General features: G+C 37.7%; 2 protein-coding genes across 4 annotated transcripts in view; one reads left to right on the forward strand and one right to left on the reverse strand.

Annotated features, from left to right (window-relative positions):
- Window positions 1-17,821, reverse strand: part of SLC25A12 (solute carrier family 25 member 12) — a 126,578-nt gene extending 108,757 nt beyond the window's left edge. Inside the window, exons 1-2 of the mRNA XM_042949126.1 lie at window positions 17,695-17,821; window positions 13,187-13,288 (exon numbers count right to left, since the gene is read on the reverse strand). The gene's annotated coding sequence lies outside the window, so the exon portion shown is untranslated. The remainder of the gene's footprint in view (window positions 1-13,186; window positions 13,289-17,694) is intronic.
- Window positions 17,822-17,906: 85 nt separating this feature from the next.
- The window catches only part of HAT1 (histone acetyltransferase 1), a 58,946-nt gene continuing 55,000 nt past the window's right edge, over window positions 17,907-21,852 (forward strand). The window contains exons 1-2 of one of the 3 annotated variants that reach the window (XM_042949129.1): window positions 17,907-18,021; window positions 20,222-20,326. In XM_042949129.1, the coding sequence (XP_042805063.1) occupies window positions 17,907-18,021; window positions 20,222-20,326 (220 nt within the window). Of the gene's footprint in view, window positions 18,022-18,208; window positions 18,305-20,221; window positions 20,327-21,852 lie in introns of those variants that run through there. The other 2 variants (XM_042949131.1, XM_042949132.1) reach the window with 2 other exon arrangements.

Consider the following 21,852-nt stretch of genomic DNA (forward strand, 5'->3'; position numbering starts at 1 on the left):
ATAAATTAAGAAATTATGTTGCACTAAAATTAAAATTTGTACTCATCAGGGGCACCTGGGTGGCTCAGCTGTTAAGTGTCTGACTTCTGCTCAGGTCATGATCTTGCAGTTCGTGGGCTCGAGCTCTGCATCGGGCTGCTGTCAGTGCAGAGCCTGTTTCAGATCCTCTGTCCCCCTCTCTCTGCCCCTCCTTCCCTCTCTCTCTCTTTCTCTCAAAAATAAACATTTTTTTAAAAATTTGTACTTATCAGGGGTGCCGGGGTGGCTCAGTAGGTTAAGCATCTGACTTTGGCTCAGGTCATGATCTCGCAGTTTGTGGGTTCTAGCCCCGTGTCGGGCTCTGTGCTGAGAGCTCAGAGTCTGGAGCCTGCTTTGGATTCTGTGTGTGTGTGTGTGTGTGTGTGTGTGTGTGTGTGTGTGTGTGTGTGTGTGTTTGTCTGCCTCTCCCCTACTCACACTCTGTCTCTCTCTCTCTCTCAAAAATAAACATTAAAAAACAATTTTTTTAAATTTGTACTCATCAAACAACAGCATTAAGAAAATGAATAGGCAAGCCACAGTCTCTGGGAGAAAAGTCAGCAAAACATATACACAACAAAGGACTGATATTCCAGTATATAAAGATTCCTGGGGTGCCTGGGTGGCTCAGGTGGTTGAGCATCCAGGTTATGATCTCATGGTTCGTGAATTTGAGCACTGAGTCAGGCGCTGCTCTGGGCAGAGCCTGCTTGGGATTCTCTCTTTGTCTTTCTCTCTGCCCTTCCCCTACTCGTGTTCTCTCCCTCTCTCTCCTCTGTCTCTCTCTCAAAATAAATAAATAAACTTAAAAAAAAAAAAAAAGAGCTCCTAAAACTCAATGATGAAGAAACAACTTAGTTTAAAAACGGGCAAAAGACAAAAGACTTGAATAAATACTTCACAAAAGATAATGTACAAATGGCCAATAAGCACATGAAAAACTGCACATGATTAGCCATCAGGGAAATGCAAATTAAATCACAGTAAAAAGATAGCACTACACACCCACTAGAATGGCTAAAATTAAAAAGACTGAAAACAGATGCTGGCAAGGATGTGGAGCAACCAGAGCTCTCATGCACTGTAGTGGGAGTATAAAATGGTATAATCACTTTGGGAAAAGATCTAGCAGATTCTATAAAACTAAACATACACCTACACTATGACCCAGCAATTCTACCTTTTGGTATTTACCCAAGAGAAGTGAAAATATATGTGGACAAAAAGACTTGTACAAGACTGTTCATGGCTACTTTATTCATAAAATCCAAAATCTGGAAATAGTCCAGGTATCTATCAATAGGAGAATGGATAAACTATGGTAGATCTACAGAATGTAATACTATTCAGGAATAAAAGAGCAAATTATTGATACACACAACATGGATGAGTCTTAAAAGTATCATGCTAAGTGAAAGAATTAGTGCAAAAAAACATATGCTGGGGATGACTGGGTGGCTCAATTGGTTAAGCATCTGACTCTTGATTTTGGCTCAGGTCATGATCTCACAGTTCGTGAGTTTGAGCCCTATGTCAGGCTCTGTGCTAACAGCATGGAGCCTGCTTGGGATTCTCCCTTTCCCTCTTTCTCTCTCTCTGCCCCTTGCCCACTTATGTTCTCTCTCTCTCTCTCTCTCTCTCAAAATAAATAAACTTTTCAAAAAAAGATTTTTAAAAGGTGTACACTGTATGATTACATTTATGTGAAGTTCTAGAACAAATAAAACTAATCTATGGGGGAAAAGAAAACAGAACCATGTTTTCTGGAGGAGAGGAATCGAAGGCACTATCTGGATGATGGTAATAGTCTATGTCTTGCTAAGAGTTTAGATTACAGGTATATGTATTTTCCAAAACTTAGGGAATGTACACTTAAGGTTTCATTGTGTGTAAATTTCCTCAAAAGGCAAACTATCTGTGAATATTGAATTCTAGCTAATGAAGTATTTAGGGGGAAAAGTAATAGTATCTTAAATTTACTTTGAAATGCATAAAAGAAATAAGATTGAAGACTGGATAGAGAGAGACAGGTGAACAGATGGACAGATGGATGGATGAATGGATGGCGAAGGAAGAGGAGAGAGAGAGAGAAAGAGAGATGTGACACCTCACTGAGGGGCATATGGGAATTCATTGTAAAACTTTCAATTTTCCCATATATTTGAAATTTCTCAAAATAAAACTTTCTGGGAAACTGTACTGGGTCTTTGTGTTACTAAAGATGGCTACTCAGGTACATGATTCTATCGTTTGGCTAGAAATTGTAATGGGACTTGTTTTTTAAACATTGTTAGGCCTCTGTGCCTTGTTGGAGAGTAGGGAATAGAAACTGAAACTTCTTGACAAATAATGTATCTCTATTATGGACAGGGGAATCTGAAAACTACGTTGAATTGAGAGAAAAAAAATGTTCTCCTTAATGTGGATTCAGACAGTAATTACATGGAAGTTGTGTTTGTGTGTATGTGTTTCTTTGGTCTAATGCTTACCCACGGGAAAACTGGAGGAAGTATATGGAAGTTTATTTGTATAACATACTGACAGAAATCTTGGAAATTACCAGCCTATACTGAAACTGTCCTGCTTAAGTGTACCTACAGTGTAAATCTAGACTGAGAAACTCAAGACTTTGGTAGGAAATACTCAGTAATGGGTCACTGTGTCCTTGGATTGCCCTGTCGGGAGAAGGATGAAATCCTAGAGAGTTTCCAAAAAGGGGAAAGAAGATTTGTAGCAGCAGACCTACAGAAAGGACTCACTGAGGAAGAAAGGGCCACAACCCTCAAGACAAGGAATCCAGGAACTGGGGTATGCACAGGAAAAACTTCTGAAGAATTACTATAAAGAAATGGTGTAATATTGACCAGTATCAAATTGTACTGATCAGACAAATAATCAGGAAGTTTAAGTTAGAAAGTCTGGAGAAACAGTATGAAACAGCTAGACTTTGGAGAGGAAGCCTTTCTGGAAAGAGACAGATCAAGGAGGAAAATTGGGCAGAATTGTGGAATGGTTGGCATTCTTTTAATCAGAAGAGGATGAAGCTGAGAACACAGAAGGAAATTGACCAAGAATTGTTGAAGGTCTCAAAGTTGTACTCTGCATATTCCTTTCCCAGTAGCCCTGACAATAGAATACCACTTTAAGGTACTGACAATATTATAAGGAAAAACTACATGAAAATGAAATAAACAGGAATTAAGAGTTGAGTCCATAAGAGGACCATAACCTCTCTGTACTGCGAAAAATGTCAGAAAGAGTAAAGAATAAACTTACACATAAAAATAGTTAATGACAGCTTGTACTTCTGAAGAAGTTTGTGGGTAATACTGATTATAGGTAATACTGACCTGCTGCTTCTTCCCTGATTCTGGTCAAGTCGGCATTGGAAGAAATCAGAGTAACACATCTCTATATGGTCTTTCCTATATTATCCTATATTATCAACTATCACTACTTGGAAAGAAGCACAGAAACAGTCATTGTTTGCTCACCCTGTTCTTCTATCATCCCGGATGGATAGCTTACCTGGAAGGTTCAGGATAGAGATAGGTAATAAAATAGGTAGTCAGCAATTATATAATTTTAGCATCCCCAACCCTTCAACAAAGCCTTACATAAAACAAGTTTTGTGTTGATGGTAGGGAATAATATTAAGGCGCAGTAGTGGGAAGAGTGCCTTCCTCATATCACCCCTTCACAGAGATCCATGTGGCAAAAGCAACAATATCATTTCATCAAATACAGTAGGCTCAGAGTTCTAGGTGCAAAACAGAAGCCAAGTGAGTGCAATTCAAGTTACGACAAATGGTAACGGGGGCATGGATCACAGAGAAGCAAAGGCTTAGTAAAAGGCGAAAGATTTATGCGATTTGAAGAGAAACCAGAGCATGAGAAGCAAAGGCTTAGTAGCAGATGAGACAAATCTCCCTTTCCTTAAACATGAGAAGCAAAGGCTTAGTAGCAGATGAAACAAATCTCCCTTTCCTTAAACATACTCGGGAACCTTAAAGGGGTGGTAGGGCATCTTGTCATACAGAATTCGATATGGCTATGAAGTTCTAATCCATCTCTTATTTTTTAAATTTTTTAAATATTTACTTATTTTTGAAAGAGAGAGAGAGAGAGAGACAGAGTGTGGGTGGGGGAGGGGCAGAGAGAGAGGGAGACACAGAATCTGAAGCAGGCTCCAGGTTCTGAGCTGTCTGCAAAGCCCGATGTGGGGTTTGAACTCATGAACCACGAGATCATGACCTGAGCTGGAGTCAGATGCTTAACTGACTGAGCCACCCAGGTGCCCCTCTAATCCATCTTTTAGATGCAGCATGTCTGCTACTATTGATACCTATGAGTAGGAAATAGGAAGGGAACATAATTATCCCTCTCCATAAAGATCTTACAATGTATTGGGAAAACAAAACATAGGTAAAACCATTAAGTTATAATGCATATGCTTGGCTATGTAGTAAATTTCTGCAATATAGGTTTAGAAAATGAAAAAATTGGTTCAAGCTGGATAATATACAGAAGGTTTCATAGAAACTGTAATTTACTACTTGTTCCTGACTTTACCATTTCTCTGTGTTCCTTGTGGAATATGTCTTATTCCCCTTATCCTTCCTTCTTCATCCACACCCTCAGTCCTAACACTTATCTCAATGCCTGACATTAGCTATCCAGGTACTAATTAAATGTTTGTTGATTATTCCTAGCTGATCTCTCCACCACAAGCCATTAGTCCTTTCATATTTCCTATATTGCTTTAGTTACTCAGGCCAGAAAACTGGGTATCAGACTCTTCCTTACCCCTCACATCTGAATAGGTACCCAGTCCCTTGTTTTCCACCCCCTTCAGCGCTTTTTAAAATCTCTTATCATCATTATAATAGGCTTCATTAGGCCTCTTGATTGTTCTTCCAAGCCTCTAGTTCTCCACTTTCTGACTCCTATCACTATCCTCAAATCCATTCTCCACAGTGCTGTCAAGTATTCAATCTAAAACAGAAATTAAATTTTGTCACTTCCCCATCCTTCAGTGGCTTTCTACTGACTTCAGCACAAAATCCAAACTCCTCAGTATGGTGAAGAATGGAAGCTTCCCAAACTGTTCCCTTTTAGTTAAATCTTCTGTCTTACTGCTACCATACTTGTTCCTTTAGTCACAAGGATTTTAGGGCTATTTCCTTTGTGCTAATCCTTTGAGAATATTTTACTCCACATTTACTCCACACTGCATATTCTTTAAGGTACAGCTCAAGAATCTTCTTCAGAAAACAATCTTTCATCCCCTTTCCCTGACTAGGGTAGGCTTCCCTCTGTGCACAGTATTTATCAGTGTGTTATAATCACTTCTTTGCTTATTGTCTTTTCCACTGGTGGCTTTCAAACTTCATTGACCCAGACATATATAGTAAAAAATACATATTTTTAATCCTAACCCCACCCAGTACACACTGAAATAAAAATTTCATGAAACAATATCTAACTTTACTATATGCAACATACTCTGGTATTTATTATTCTGTGTTAGTCTCCTTCCTTTTTTTCCTAATTCTGGTTTCAACATACTGAATTGGTTTCATGGCCCAATTTAAAAATACTGCAACAGACTGTCAACTCACATAGATTCGTGAGCATGATAGATGCTCATTATAAGTAATTAAGAAAAAAAGAAAACAAAAATCTCTGTATCTCTAGCAATTAGCACAGGGGTCGGCATATAGCATTAGTCTATAAAAATGTTTAATAAAAGAATGAATACACACTTCTGGGGCAGACCATCTTCATAAATCATCTTTTGCCCCATCATTTCCCTTTTTTTTTATTTAAAAAAAATTAACATTTATTTATTATTCAGAGACAGAGAGAGACAGAGCATGACCAGGGGAGGAGCTGAGAGACAGGGAGACACAGAATGTGAAGCAGGCTCCAGGTTCCGAGCTGTCAGCAGAGAGCCCGACACGGGGCTCAAACTCACAAACTGTGAGATCATGATCTGAGATGAAGTCGGACGCTCAACAAACTGAGCCATCCAGGTGCCCCAATCACTTCCCTTTTTTAAGAATAAGAATTTCTTACAAGACATTAAATTAAAATATAGACCTGTAAGCACAGATACAGAGACAGGAAAAACTGGAGAAGGGATTTAAAAACTGTTGAGTTTGGGGGCACCTGGGTGGCTTAGTTGGTTAAGTGTCCAACTTTTCATTTTGACTCATGCTCTCACGGTTCGTGAGACTGAGCTCCATATCTGGCTCTGTGCTGACAGCATGGAGCCTGCTTGGCATTCTCTCCCTCCATTTCTCTCTGCCCCTGTCCCGCTTTAAAAAAAAAAAGAAAGAAAAAAGTTTATTTATTTTTGAGAGAGAGAGAGAGAGAGCAAGCACAAGTAGGGGAGGACAGAGACAGAGGGAGACACAGAATCCAAACAAGGCTCTAGGCTCTGAACTGTCAGCACAGAGCCCGATGTAGGGCTTGAACCCACGAACCCATGAACTGTGGGATCAAGACCTGAGTGGAAGTTGGACACTCAACCGACTGAGCCACCCAGGTGCCCCGCCCCTGTCCCACTTACTCTCTCCCTCACTCTCAAAATAAATAAATAAACAAAAAAAGTTTTCAATTGTTGAGTTTAAAGGGTATACTGAGAGAGGCATGATTGCTGAAGGCCAACTGTTAGATATTTCAAAAAAGGCCCAATATGGTGAAGTTACTGAGGTCCAGGATATCTGGTCATCAGTTCCAGAGGTCAGAAATCATCTTGTAAATGACCCAAAGATCACTTAATCTAACCAAATTCACAAGATACTGATGCATAGGGGTGCCTGGGTGGCTCAGTCAATTAAGTGTCTGACTTGGGCTTGGGTCATGATCTCACGATCCGTGAGTTCGAGCCCCACATCTGGGTGTCAGGCTCTCTACTGGCATCTCAGAGCCTGGAACCTGCTTCATATTTTGTGTCTCCTTCTCTCCCTCTGCCCCTCTCCTGGTCATGCTCTGTCTCTGTCTCTCTCAAAAATACATGAACATAAAAAAAGATACTGATGCATAGCTCATTTTAACTAATATTTATTACTGAGTACTTACTTTGTATCAGACAATATCCTAAGCTCAAAATACGAATCTATCCTCAAAACAACCCTGTGAAGTAGGATTATCTCATATTATTATCTCTGTTTCAAAGATGAGGAAACTGAGACTGAGACATGTAGTTACTTCTCCAAAGTTAAACAGGTAATAAGTGTAATAAAAAGGTTAGTAAAAAGATTGTGATAAAAATCTTGCAAAAAATCTCTCAAAAAGCAGAGCAATACACAAAGAAAAGGAGGAAAGATATTTAAATATGGAGAACTAATCCAAGGAGCCCAATAATTGATTATCAGGTGTTCCACAAAAAAATTGAGTTTTAAAAGGATAGGAGAAAAATCAGATAAACAAAGAGAATTTTCCATATCTAAAAGATGGAGTTTTGAGTCTCAAACTGTCCTCTGTGTATCCAGGATGAATGAAAAAGTTTCAATACCAAGGCACATTTTGAAATATCAGAACATTAGAGGTAAAAAGGGTAGCCAGAACATACAGCTCCATGAGCCAAGAGGAAGAGGTGAAAATGGCCCCTGTCACTATCACACCAAATAATCCACAGGAGAAATTTCTGCCTCCCTTCCCCACAGCTTTGGGCTCATGGATTTTGAGGTCCTGTATCCAAGGGAGGAATGCTTCCATCAGGAAATACCACCAAGGTTCAGATGAATTAGAAATTAATACTGCCCCCTGGCCATTTGGGGCTTCTCAAACTGCAGAATTAAAGACAGGAAGGGGTCACCATAGCCATGTGGTGATTAATTCCAATCATCAAAGGGAAACTAAATGATGAGACAAGGATGACTATGTCCAAAACCCAGCTGAGGCAACTCTATAGCCAACCCAACAAAGATAAGTCTATACTGGACTCAGATCATTTGGGAATTAAGGGTTAGGCACTGCACTAGATATAGAATTAGATCCAGTTAAGGTGCTCAGAGGGATAAGGGAGCATGTAATGAAGGACTGAGAAAGAAGTTATTAGTAGTTTAGGCCTCATGGGCACCTACAGAAGGAGGGTTCAATAGCAGCTACACTATATTATTCTTACGTCCCATTCTACCCCACATTATATGAAGAGCATTGGCATTGGCTAGCATTTTAAACCCCATCATCCTGTGATTATATGATGACTGATAGGTCTATGTGTGCCCATTGTGTTGGGAACAATGATTGTCATACAAGGGATGATACATGAATTTCTTACAGTACAAATTACACAGGAAGATATTGGGGCTTGAATTGCTTTTGCAGTATTCCACCTAAAGGAGAGACCTACTAACAAAGGAGACAAAAGCAGCGAGGAGCCAGAGTTTCCTTTTCAGGGAATTGGTATAAAACAGAGGCCCCTTGGGGCGCCTGGGTGGCTCAGTGGGTTAAGCGTCCGACTTTGGCTCAGGTGATGATCTCGTGGTCCGTGGGTTTGAGCCCCGCGTTGGGCTCTGTGCTGACAGCTCAGAGCCTGGAGCCTGTTTCAGATTCTGTGTCTCCCTCTTTCTCTGACCCTCCCCTGTTCATGCTCTCTCTCTGTCTCAAAAATAAATAAATGTTAAAAAAATAAAAATAAAAATAAAAAATAAATAAATAAATAAAACAGAAGCCCCTTTCAGAAGCCCACTGAATAAATTAAGAATGCATGCTATATGAGAGACAGGGCACTGATGGCAGTCATTGTCAACTAAAGAAGCAGGGATGACCAAAACAGAGTAGTTAAGTAGCAAGATTCATTTCTCCTCTCTTCCTACTTCTAGCCAACACCAGAAGAGTTCGTGTTGAGAAGGAAAGAGGAAAAAATATACTAGAACCAACCAGGCATCCCCCAACCTAATTTTTAGGGGTTTAAAGAAGGAGAATGACTGAAAAATTGACTATACTCCTTTCCTCATTTCAAGTCCCCATGGCTATAAGTCTAGATAGCAATGGAGGAGGTTTCAAAACATCGAAGTTTTGGGGCACCTGAGTGGCTCAGTTGAGTGTCCAACTTCGGCTCAGGTCATGATCTCACAGTTCACAAGTTTGAGCCCCATGTCGGGTTCTGTGCTGACAGCTCAGAGTCTGGAGCCTGTTTCAGATTCTGTGTCTCCATTTCTCTCTGCCCCTTCCCCCCCCCCCCCGCCCCCGCACTCTGTCTCTTTCTCAAAAATAAATAAACATTAAAAAAATAATTAGAAAAATAAAACACCAAAGTTTTAACTAGGATAGGCTAGACTTTGAATAACTCAAAAATTTTGTAAATGTTTAGTTATTATTTATTTTGAGAGAGAGAGGGAGAGAACGAGCAGGGGAGGGGCAGAGAAAGGGAGAGAAAGAATCCCAAGCAGGTTCCACACTGCCAGCAGAGCCCAACGCCAGTGGAGCCTGACTCACGAACCGAACCGTTGAGTTCATGACCTAAGCCAAACGACAGTCAGGTGCTTAACCAACTGAGCCACCCAGGTGCCCCTAGACTTTGAATAACTTAAAAGAGCAGAAAATGTACTCTAGGAAAACATAATACAGTAGAGCGATGACTAGAGAAAAATAAAGCATTTTAGTACATACCCCAAACAACTTCAGATTCCTTAGTAACTTGGTCACATAAAAGAAATAGTAGTATGTAGTTTATGATATAATGTTAAGTGGATGAATCAGAACTTAAAATTGTATGTATGTGGCAACTACAATTGTACGAGTAATCTGAATATATTAAACAATGCCTGGAGCAGATAATTGAGTTTTCCCTAAATCACAATTTTTCATAGGGTCAGCAATGATCATATATCTAACCAAACCTACTATTACATTTTTTTTTTGCCACCTATTTGTTTTAAGAAGTAAAATAAGTTTATTTTGTAAGATTGCTTTTCATAAATCCATGTTGGATGATAGATACTTGGCCACCCTCTGTGGACTTGTAAATTATGATTTTCTGGTTTTTGTTTTTTGGTTTTTTGGTTGTTATTGTTTTTCAAAGATTAACACCATAGTATTTCAAAGAAGAAGACTAAACAAAGTGTGGTCTCTCAGTTCTTCCCTTTTCCATTAAAATTTGAGTATTATGCTTGAGTTTTTCCATTATCTGCAATCATTCTAGTTTGCAGGGAGTCCATACATATAATTGTTAATAGCACAGGTATTTCAGAGAACATGTCTTTGAGTCTTCTAGTGAAGATTCCTTTAGGCCCACCTGATGTGAAATCATCCACCCTAACCTATTCTATCTCTGACTCCAATTTCTACAGCATCATTGGTAATATTTGTATGAGGACTCTAATTTATGAAGTCTTCCTCTCACATTGGAATATTTTAGGACACTGGAGCAGGGTGAGAATATCCTGGAATTATTTACAGCATATTGATCTATACTAGGAATGTCTTTACCCCTTTTTAACCCAATCCTGGTAAGAGATAAAAAGTTTATGGCTATCTTTTTAAAATATCAACCCCATATGATCCCAATGGAAAATATATATGAACTAGATAGCATAAAAGTAAAGTAAGGCTCACCAAAGAATCACCTTTCAAATTACAGCTTATGTTCTTATCTGTCATAATTATGATTTAGATAAGTACTCAGCTACCTTTAATAAATGGATAAGGTGTTGTAATACACTAAATACATAACTATGCAATTTTAATTTGTGCTTAGATATGGGCTCATATACCAAAAAATCTCCTAATAGTATATAAAATGTCATTTGGCATTTAAACACATTGTCTAATTTCTTTTGCTTAACACAAAGCAAAGCAAAACCTAAGATAATTAAATTATATTGATGCTATTTGAAAGAATTGGACATTTGTCATCTCCCTGCTGCAGTCCTTCTGTGCATTTTGATGAAAAGAACAATATAAAGTTCAAAATCTGAGAATAAAAGAACTTGAAAGTCTACTTGAAAAGGAAAAATAGCAAAAATCTTTACTAAATGAAAGAAACATACAATTTAGCTCAGCAAGGCTTCTACATATCCAAGGACAACGTAGATGTGCAGCCACAATTTTTTGAAAAGAAAATGTCTTCCCGGCCTGTCTTGTGATTCTTGCATAATAAAACTTACATAAAACAAAATGTTGTAACTACTTGTTAATATCTTAAAATATTTTAGGAAGGAACCCCTTGCAATTGTTCTTACAACTTTTTTTTTAAATAGAATTTTTCATTTCTCCAAGTATTTGTCCTTAAATAAGGATATTACATATAATTTTTTAAAGTCAATATTCGGATTTTTAGATAAGAATTCATAAAATGAAAATGCAATAAATTATAATATATAGATAATTCCAGTATTACAATAAATAGATAATTCTATTTACATAGGAATTGTCCTTAAAGGCCAGGCAGAGAGGGGAGGGAGATAAACCTGAGCATGGGCCTAAAGAAGAGGGGATATGGGCAAGCTTAAATATTAATGTATTCAATATAAGACTTTCTCTGAATAAAAATCTTTCATAAATGGTAAAAGAATTTGTTCTCACTTCAAGTAAGAACTCAGAGATGAAGATAATATTCTTCCAGCCCTGGAGGAGTTATCAATAAGAGGTAAATAAGCTTAAGAGAGGAGAAGGTGATGATTCATAATTATCCCCTAGGAGGACAGATCAGAAAGTGAGGCAATCTTTCTGTGATAAGTAGGCCTACCTTGGTGAGTGAACACAGCAGGCCCCAGATATAGCAGGCCTCAATGGAGCCAGCTGGAGAGAAGTGAGAGAAGAGTATAAAAGCCTCACTTGGGGTGAAATGTGGGGCTGCTGCGGGGAACAGCATGCGCTCACTCCTGTTTGTTGTGGGAAACCCAGGGAGGAAAAGGAGGAAGGATGTTATATCCACTGGTCCACTTACCCAATACCTCTCTTTGACTCTGTAAGTGTATTCCTAATAGGACCTGGGTTTGGGGAGATGGCAGCCTACATCTAGTGTCTGAATGTCTGGGTGCTCAACTGATTGAAGGATAGAGATGGAAGTAGAGAGGAGCAGGGTAAGCTGCTCATGAGGAATAGCTAGGCCTTCTTAGAGCTCTGTGAGAAAGCTCAAATCTGGGTTAAAATTCTCTGGGGAAAACCAGGGCTACTGATGATCTGGGCTTGTCTACAAGAATACATGTGCCCCAGAGAATCTTGTCTTTGGAGCCACTGTACCAGGGATAAACGTACTCTGGCAAAAGATCATCTCCTGGCAATTGTGTCGATTACCCGCCTTAGGCCAGAGCTACTCCCTGGTGACATCCAAAGAACAATTTAATAAGGAAAGGCCTGTAGTATACACATGTTGGCAGGATGAGTTGAACATGAATAAGGTGGTTTGTAGTCTTTGATTCTAATCACATGCTGAAGGATGTTTTAAAGCAAAGAAACTTAGCAGTTTCCAATGTCAAGAACCATGAATTGCTGGAACAAAAGGGGAAGCATAGTTGTTTTGTGGAGAAATGATGTTCTTGATAGTATTACACAAAATCATTTAAAATAAACACTTAACGGGTATCAATCATGAGCCAGACACGGTGACTTTCTTTCCAAAGTAAAGTATTTCATGAAAGAAATTAACCCTTTCAACAGCAAGAATGGGAAGAAGAAAACCCAGAAAAACATAGGATCAAACTGAGAGTTGGGCCACAGTATCACCTCTATCAGTAACTCACTGAGAAAACTTAAAGAAGAGTGTGGGATGAAGTCAGGGATTTTCAGGGGTGCACAGGTGGCTTACCTAGGTGCAATATATTAAAAATTAGTATTCATATTCTTTTTTGTCTAAAAAACAGTAAGTTAACAATAGTAATATTTAATCTAGGAATGAAGAGTGACAAAAATGTATTAGATATACATTTATATGGAGATACATACACAAATTTTTATGCATATATATACCAAATTAAAAAGATGGCAATGACTAGATTATCTGATTTCTAAAATCACTTTGCTCTAAAGCTCTGATTCTACATTATTCAAAGTACTTTAGTTTCTCTTAAACCATATCTAAAAATCACACCATATCTATAATAACATAAACTTCCCCATATACAATATACAAAATTAAATCTTACAAAGATATGAAAAAGTAAACATTTTATTATTTAAATGCATCCTAGCCCTACCAACACACCCTTCTTACCTGATGAAGCAGGTTCTCTCTGTATTATATGATGCCAGTTGGCATGACCCTTTCGTCCTCTTAGCTCATTCAAGAGACTGGCAAAGGGATTCTCTGAGAGCCCTGTGTTGATGAGATTAATGACAAACTTAAAGTCTGGATTCTCTCTAGGAAAATTTTCAGAATTCTTTTAATTTTACTAATTTGCACAGCCACTAGTTTGTTTCGTTTGTTGATAACTGTATATATATATATATATATATTTTTTTTTTAGTTTATATTTATATTTTATTTTATAATTCTTTTAATTAACAAGTTAAAAATATTAAGAATCAATAATATATATTGTTGATAACAATATATATATTTTAGTTTATAATTATGTTTTATTTTATAATTCTTTTAACGGATAGATTTATGAACTAAACATTTAATTCACAGTATTATATAACTGGTATAAAAGCTACTCACTTTGTGTGCCCAGATGATAGCAAGTTAAGAGTCTTACTGTGCATAGTAATATGGATAAATAGATCAAAAGGTGAAAACCAGTCCATTAAAATGTCAGCTTTGGGGCTCCTGAGTGGCTCAGTGGGTTAAGCATACAACTCATGATTTCGGCTTGGGTCATGATCTCGGGTTTGTGGGATTGAGCCCCGTGTAGGACTCTGTGCTGGCAGCATGGACCCTGCTTGGGATTCTCTTTCTCCCTCTTTCACTGCCCCCTCTACCCTGTGCACGTGCTCTATCTCTCCCTCTTGCTCTCTCAAACCAAATAAACATTAAAAAAAATGACAGCTTTCACAATTAAGTAAATATACTTAACACTACTAAAATGCATGTTTAAAAATCATTAAAATGTTCAATTTTATGTGTTTTATACCAGTCAAAAAAAAAAAAAAAAAAGACAAGGACTGAAATAATATATTATTTTAAAATGAATATTCTAGTCATAAGTTTTCATTTTATTTGTTTAATATCTAAGTAGCTTTGATAGTGTTTCCTTCACCTTCCCCCTACCCTGAAGCTTTCCACATTAAGAAACAACCCAAAACAAGATCAAAAAAATTTAAGACAGGGGAATAATGGTCATTTTTTTGTTAGCTAAAATTGAAAAAAAATGTATGAAACAGCATTCTAACTATGGAATGTGAAATATCTTAGGCCTTATTGTATTACCCTAAGTAGACACACATAATTAATGCCATTTTTAGAAATTATAGTTTCAAAAAGTGAAGCATGCGTTGCTGGTTGGTCATTTCATAAACAAGTATAATAAATTATAGTGCTCTTTCCTCATTCTGATCAATATTTGCTTGTAAATAATGACAGAATGCAAAAGTAGAAATAGTGACTTTCAACTGTTCCTTGTTTCAGTTAAGCTGCTTCTCTTTGATTCTGTGTATCACAATTCATAGAATGTAAAGAAGAGGGTAAGAGTTAGCACATATGTCTAAAAACCTCCAAAAAGGCTAGTAAGTTTCTAATTATGAAAGAAACTAATATAACCTCATTAAAAGAAGCAAACAGTATTTTTTAAAAATTCCTCATTAATTCTCTTCAAACTTTCCCTTCTACAGGCAGTCACAGTTAACCTTGTTAGGTATGTTTATATCAAAATACACTTCTTTATATAAATAACATAACATTATAATGTTATGTAACTTAGTTTTTAGCCTATTATATACTAGATATTCTCCCATGTCAGTACATATTAACCAGCCCCTTTTGATGAATGTTTAGGCTATTTCCAATTTCTCAATAAAATTAATGCTGTATTGAACATCTTTGTTCATACATCTTTGCATTCTTATGCAAACAATTTTGTAGACAAATGCTTGTAAGTGGAACTTCTACCTCAAAATATATACAAATTTAACAAAAATGTACAAATTAAAATTTTTGTTAAATTTGTTAAAATTGCAAAATTGCTTCTTAAAAAGTACTAGTTCATACATCTATGGCTAGTGTATGAGAGTTACAAAACGGAGTGTGCAAATTGTTGGTAATGTATGCCTTTAAGTTACTATTCTAATAGTATTTTTCGATATGAGCTTGTCTATTTTTATTTTAACTCATAAGAAAGTCAAGTAGGCGGGTAGGGCATTCTAAATAATTGTTCTGGGAATTGAAACTCATTGCCCCCCTCCCCTCCCAATAAGCACTATGAACCAAACAAATGAGTTGACTAGCTGTTGTTACTACCTGTAGAGAAGTATACATTTTGAAATAAAGACATATTAAATATCTGCATTTTCTTTTAGATTTCATATTTCTTATACCCACTTTCTGATGTCCATCACTTTAATACCATGTTTTAAAAAAAAAAAATCTCTTCTGGAGGTTTCTTTCTTTCTTTTTTTTTAATTATTTTTTTAATGTTTATTTATTCTTCAGACAGAGACAGAACGTGAACAGGGGAGCGGCAGAGAGAGAGGGAGACACAGAATTTGAAACAGGCTCCAGGCTCTCAGCTGTCAGCACAGAGCCCGACGGGGCTTGAACCCACGAACCGTGAGATCATGACCTGAGACGAAGTTGGACGCTTAACTGACTGAGCCACCCAGGCACCCCTCTTCTGGAGGTTTCAAGACAGGATGCCAAAATTTACTAGTCCATATGCACTTGAATCTATATCAAACATACAGTTGCTAGTTCATTCCTAATAGTGCAACATGGCCTTTTTCTTTGGAGAAAAATGCCTTTTCCGAACCTCCTATTCTAGAATAAATATTAACATACCAATATCATCTCATATTAACATATAATTTTAGAGTTTACAAACCTCTTTCATAAATATTGTTCCATTTCATTTTCACAACCAAGGTGTGGTAACTGGGAAGGTATTATCTCCACTTAATAAATGAAACAGGTCCCACAATCATGAAGCAGTAGAACTGAGACTAGTAGAGCACTGAACTGTCCACACCCCTCTGTTGCCTCTTATATATGTATAAGGACAGCATATTCCTTTTGCAGAAATTTTACTCCATGGTGGTAACATTCACTCAATAAATTCCCTTTATAACAAGGTAAAAGATAAATTTAAAAAAGAGGGGGGAAAAACCCTGCAAAAAAAGAAAATACCTTTCTCCTTTTTGGTAATGTTACTACTACCTTTCTGAAGGAAGTCATTCTTTTTACTTTTAGGTAAACTGTGTTCTGTGGCAGTGTAATAAATATGTGTGAACAATTCTAAGACAAGGACAATTTAAAAATGTAACCTCAATTTTGCAAGTAGATCATACTAAATGCTAGTCAAACAATATATGTTTCATTGTATTTCTAATTCACATTCATCTTATTTCTTATTCACTTTTATCATATATAGGTTTCACTGTATTTTTTCTCTACAACCATAAAGTCACAGGACTAATCCATTTCAGATTTTATTTTCTTATTATAAGGATAATTGCTGGTCAGCTATTGGCTGATCTACAAATAAGGTGGTTTTGTAAAGGAATGAGCCTTGTCATTTTGAAAAAATGATTATAAAAAAAGATTGTTTTCCTTTTTTGATCCATAATGTCATTAATGGCAGATTTCAGTTTCCTTCTCAACATCATGATCAAAATTTCTTGTGTTTCATTTAGATGTAAAGAAGGATCCAAGCATTCTTGGTACCTTTTGTGATCTTTATCTTCAAGAAGGCCATCTCCATGCAGTTGAACAAATACTGGGCTGAGTATCTGGAGAACCTGACTCTAAGGTAGGCTGTATACTGAGTGTGAACTTGGGGCAATTTCTCTTTTCTGGGCTTTAATGTCTTTATCACTAAAATGAGAGGATGTATTAGTTCTAGACTATCATCCCAAGGGTCCATTTTAGCTTTAGCAGTATCATTGTAAAACCTATTAAACAACATTTGTTCAGACAAGACATTCTAGTGTTTTAGACAACATTGTGGGACTATTTGTGGATACCTAAATAATGACTTATCTTCTGGGACGAAAGGTTTCAGCAATTATGAAATACTAGCAAGTACTATGGCCCAAATTAGGAAGCATCCTGTGCGAGGGTTCGGGCCAGTAGAGTTTGAGGTATTATTAGGTAACAATTTCAGCGGCAGAGTACCTCAACGTTACAATATATACTGTTTAAACACATGAGAAAAGAAAAACGAAGTTAAACAAGAATTTAGGGCAAAAATAGAAACAAATAGGGGCACCTGGGTGGCTCAGTCGGTTAGGCCTCCAACTTTGGCCAGGGTCATGATTTCACAGCTTGTGGGTTCTGACCCCAACGGGATCTGTGCTGACATCTCAGAGCCTGGAGCCTGCTTCAGATTCTCTCTCTCTCTGTCCCTCCCCAACTCGCGCTCTGTCTCTCAAACATAAACATTAGAAAAAAAATTTTTTTCAAATAGAAGCAAATAATTGTATATTTCTCCCGCAAATGCAACTCAAACCCTACATTTTACCTACATAAACCTAAGGCCTTAGGTGTTGGTGCAGGCCAAAGGGGAAGTTTCTCTACCCATCTCTGAAACATCGCTGGGGGGGGGGGGTATTTATATCATTCAATCCAACCTAAAAGAAACTGTCCTCGCGCCGGCCAGCGAGCATCTTAACACGTTAGGTCCCTTATGCGGCCTCCACCTCCGGCTCAGGCCTGCAAAGCTGCTGACCGCGCTTGCGGTGGCTAGGCAACGGTCGGAGCATTCCCCGCGGTGTCAGCCCCTCCTCTTGGGGTGCATCCACCTCCCTGCGCCTCGAATCTCCTCCTCTCATTGGCTAGCGACATGCCAGAGGTGGGTGGGGGAAATGCGTCAGACAACGAGCTCACTTCCGGCCAGGGAGCGCGCGGGTTGATTCGTCCTTCCTCAGCCGCGGGTGCTCGCAGCTCGGAAATGGCGGGTAAGTTCCCGGGAAAAGTTTACCAAGGGGAGGGGGCGGGCAGGTTTGGGAAAGAACGCCGAGACCGTGGTGACAGTGCCCGCCTGGAACTTTCGGGCACCAGCCTGGGTTCCAGAAGGCTTCCTTCAGCCTGGAAGCACGGAACTCTCACCCCAGCTCCTTGTCGGCCGAGGTTCGTGCCCCCACCCCCAACTACTCGGGGTTCTGCGGCTTCTGCGAAGAACTCGGCCCCGGCGGAGGGCTGAGGAAGCCGGGGGAAGGCGTCGCGATTTGGGCTTGTAAGGTGCTAGATGTCTTGAGGCCTGTTAATCTCCTCGTTGCTTCTTCCCCACTGCTGCCTCAGCCACAGTAGTCTGGTTCTGTTCCCGCCAGCTGATTTTAATGCTCAGATCTTCCTCTTCCAGGTCTCCCTCCACCTTCCTTCCACTACAGTCAACTTCTGAGCTAGCGCAGTTCTGCCTTGCCCTGCGTTAGGGCTCTCACTTGAATCTTGACTTCGTAATCGTTTTTCTTAATCTCTCGCGTTTAATATTCCTAGGCTCGATTTAGATTTCCTTTGAGAAAGAGTTTCTCGCTTTCTTCCTTCATCTAAACTTCTCTTAGTATTCTTTCTACACTATAATTCTCGTGTTCATTCTATTCTGCTTTCTTTATTGAGTCTCTTTAGTTTACAACATTTAATGACTAATAATTGCTATTTTTTACATGTAGTGAGCCTATTTTGGTGTGGTTTTCCAATTACATATTTTTTGAAGTGAAGGGACAGTTTCTACTTTTATCTTTTCCCGCTGTCTTCATAGTTGTCTTACTACACTTTTATGGATGTGCTGGATAGACAGGCTATCACGTGAACGCTACAGATATTTAAGGAAGGACTGTTCTACCAGATAGTGACTGTGGGATTTTGGGGGTACACTGGTGCTATAAAAGAGGGGGACCATATGTATTATGTATGGTGTGCATATAGTAAGAATTACACCTAAATTTGAATCTCTGCTTCACCACTTAATAGTTGGGCGCCTTTAAGCAATGAAACCTCTTTCTTTCTAATCCTGAGCTTTTGAATATGAAATGGGACTGATAGAGTATTTACTTGTCTAAGAGATTGTGGGGATTAAGCCAAAGTATGATTTCACAAGTTAGATTTTGTTGCTTGCGTTGTATATAATTCCCTTGAAGTGGGTTCTGTTGTCTCAGTTTCATAGGTTAGGGTCTGAGGAGTCAAGTGCTCTAGTTCTAGTTCACAGATCCAGTAAGTGGTGAAGACTGGATTTGATTCTAGGAATTCTGACTCCAGACTATTAATCTGTAGTGCCTCAAATGTTCCCCCCATTTTCTGTGTATGATGTCTCAACCACTTGTTAAAGTTTATGGCGTGTCATTGTACCTTTCTTTTGTTTCTGCTAATGACTTCTTTTTTCCTGAATTTTTACTAATTTTTATGTTCATTATGTCAGGAGATTTATTGTCATCTTTGGTTGACAGTTTACTTTGATAATGATTGCTTCCATTTTTAATTATTACGTGTATTGATGGGTGCCCATGTTGTAGTAAAAGCATTTAGCTGTCAGTAGCCCATAGTTTATGACTTTATACATATATGGTTAAAAAAAACTTCAATGCAGTTAAAATTTTCTTTCCCAACCTAATCCCCATTCCTTCTCTCTTATCCTAGAGATAACCATGGTTACCAGTTTCTTGTGTATCCTTCCTGAGATAATGTATACATTATCAGTTGATGGTTTTTTAATAGTTGATATGAAGTACTCTGGGTAGAATTTTTCCAGTATTAGAGATGAAATGGTATTGTAATTATCAAAGGATATTCTCATTTTGTTTCTTGGTGGAGCAGTGGCATCCTTTTTATATTTTAAAAAGCCGCTCAGGTGTAAATCCTAGCAGGTAGGGAATATTAGTATTAAATATAAGGAAAGGTCAGTAGTCATTAATTTTCAGATTTACTTATTCATGTAAAGCAAGCCTAGTTCATAAGCTTCTATCTCACAAGTGATATTTCTCTTGTTTTCTAATGAGGAAGTCATATGCAGTACATTTATTTAGGAGTCTAGAGGCCTTTACTTTTATGATCTGTTAGCATGTTTTAAATCTTACCTTTTATTCTACTGCTAATAAGAACGCTATTTGTAGATTTGACTATTTAAACCAGTTCCAACAAGGCCTTTTAAAAACTTTCCCTTAGGATTTGGTGCTATGGAGAAATTTTTGGTTGAGTACAAGAGTGCAGTGGAGAAGAAGCTGGCAGAGTACAAATGTAACACCAACACAGCAATTGAACTAAAATTGGGTACGTATGCTATTTTGAAGTGGTATTATATATGCACTATGTGTTCATATATAATCTTTTTTTTTAATTCGAAGTAGAAGTTTACATAAGAAGAGTTGTTCATGTACATGGTTAGTTTTCTGCATGTATTGAACACATTCCGATTTTATTCAGTCTCGATTTATGTCATAGAGTGGGTAGATGTTTAAGAAGTGGCAGAGTGTACATATAGGAAGTACAGTGTGGCAAAAAATGATAGGTGTCAGTGTTCTCAGACTCTTAAAAACATTTACCTTTACATTTTTCTTATAAAAATAGTAGACCGTACGTGTTGGTGAGGATGTGGAAAAACACTCGTATTGCTGATGGGAATGTAAAATGATGCAACTACTTTGGAAAACAGTTTGGCAAGTTCTTAAAAAGTTAGATGTACTATATGACCCAGCAATTCTACTCCTAGGTATCTATCTACTCAAGAGAAATGAAAACATATGTCCAGGGGCACCTGGATGGTTCAGTCGGTTAAGTGTCCGACTTCGGCTCAGCTCATGATCTCATGGTTTGTGAGTTCGAGCCTCTCATCGGTCTCTGTGCTGACAGCTGGGAGCCTGGAGCCTGCTTCAGATTCTCTCTCTCTCTCTCTCTCTCTCTCTCTCTCTGCCCCTCCCCTGCTCACGCTCTGTCTCTCAAAAATAAATAAACATTAAAAAAAATTTAAAAACATATGTCCATACAAAAACTAGTATGTAAATATTTATAGCAGCATTATTCACAGTAGCCCCAAAATGGAAACAACTGAGATCTCTGTCAACTGATAAGTGAATAAACAAAGTGTAGTATATCTATATGATGGAATAACCACTTGACAATAAAAAGGAGTAAAAGATACTACAAACATGAGAGAACTCAAAAACATTCCAAGTAAAAAAAAAAATCAGACAGAGAAAAACCTCACATACAATATGATTGTATTTATATGTATGTTTGGAAAAGGCAAATCTGTAGACAGAAGATAGAATGGTAGTTGTCAGACTGAGTGTGAGAGAGAATGACTGCAAATAGGCATGAGATTTCTTTTGGGGACAGTGGCAATGTTTTAAAATTAGATTGTGACAATGGTCACACAATTCTAAATTTACTAAAAATTATAGAATTATATGCTTAAAACAAGTGTTATTGTTATGTAAATTATACCTCAATAAAGCTATTTAAAAAAATAGTTTTATGGTCATGAATTCTGGTTCCATCACATTCCATCCCTGAATAGTCTTATAGTGAAGTTAATAGTACTTACTTTTACAGTGGTTGTAAAGATTAAATGAGGAGGTTAAGTACAAGTAAAGTGCATTAACAACTTGACTTTTAAAAATTCTCAATAAATATAATAAATATTAGCTTCCATTATTTAAAACAGTACAAACATAACAAAAATATAAAGAAAGTGACAAAGAAGGTACTCTTCACTACAGAGATAATACTTACCTAGGTTTTTTTTTCTTCTGCATACATAGATTTATTTTTCTAAAATCAGGATCCTGTTGTAAAGA

This window comes from Panthera leo, chromosome C1 (genome assembly GCF_018350215.1).
Source record: "Panthera leo isolate Ple1 chromosome C1, P.leo_Ple1_pat1.1, whole genome shotgun sequence".
NCBI classification, from domain to species: Eukaryota; Metazoa; Chordata; class Mammalia; order Carnivora; family Felidae; genus Panthera; species Panthera leo.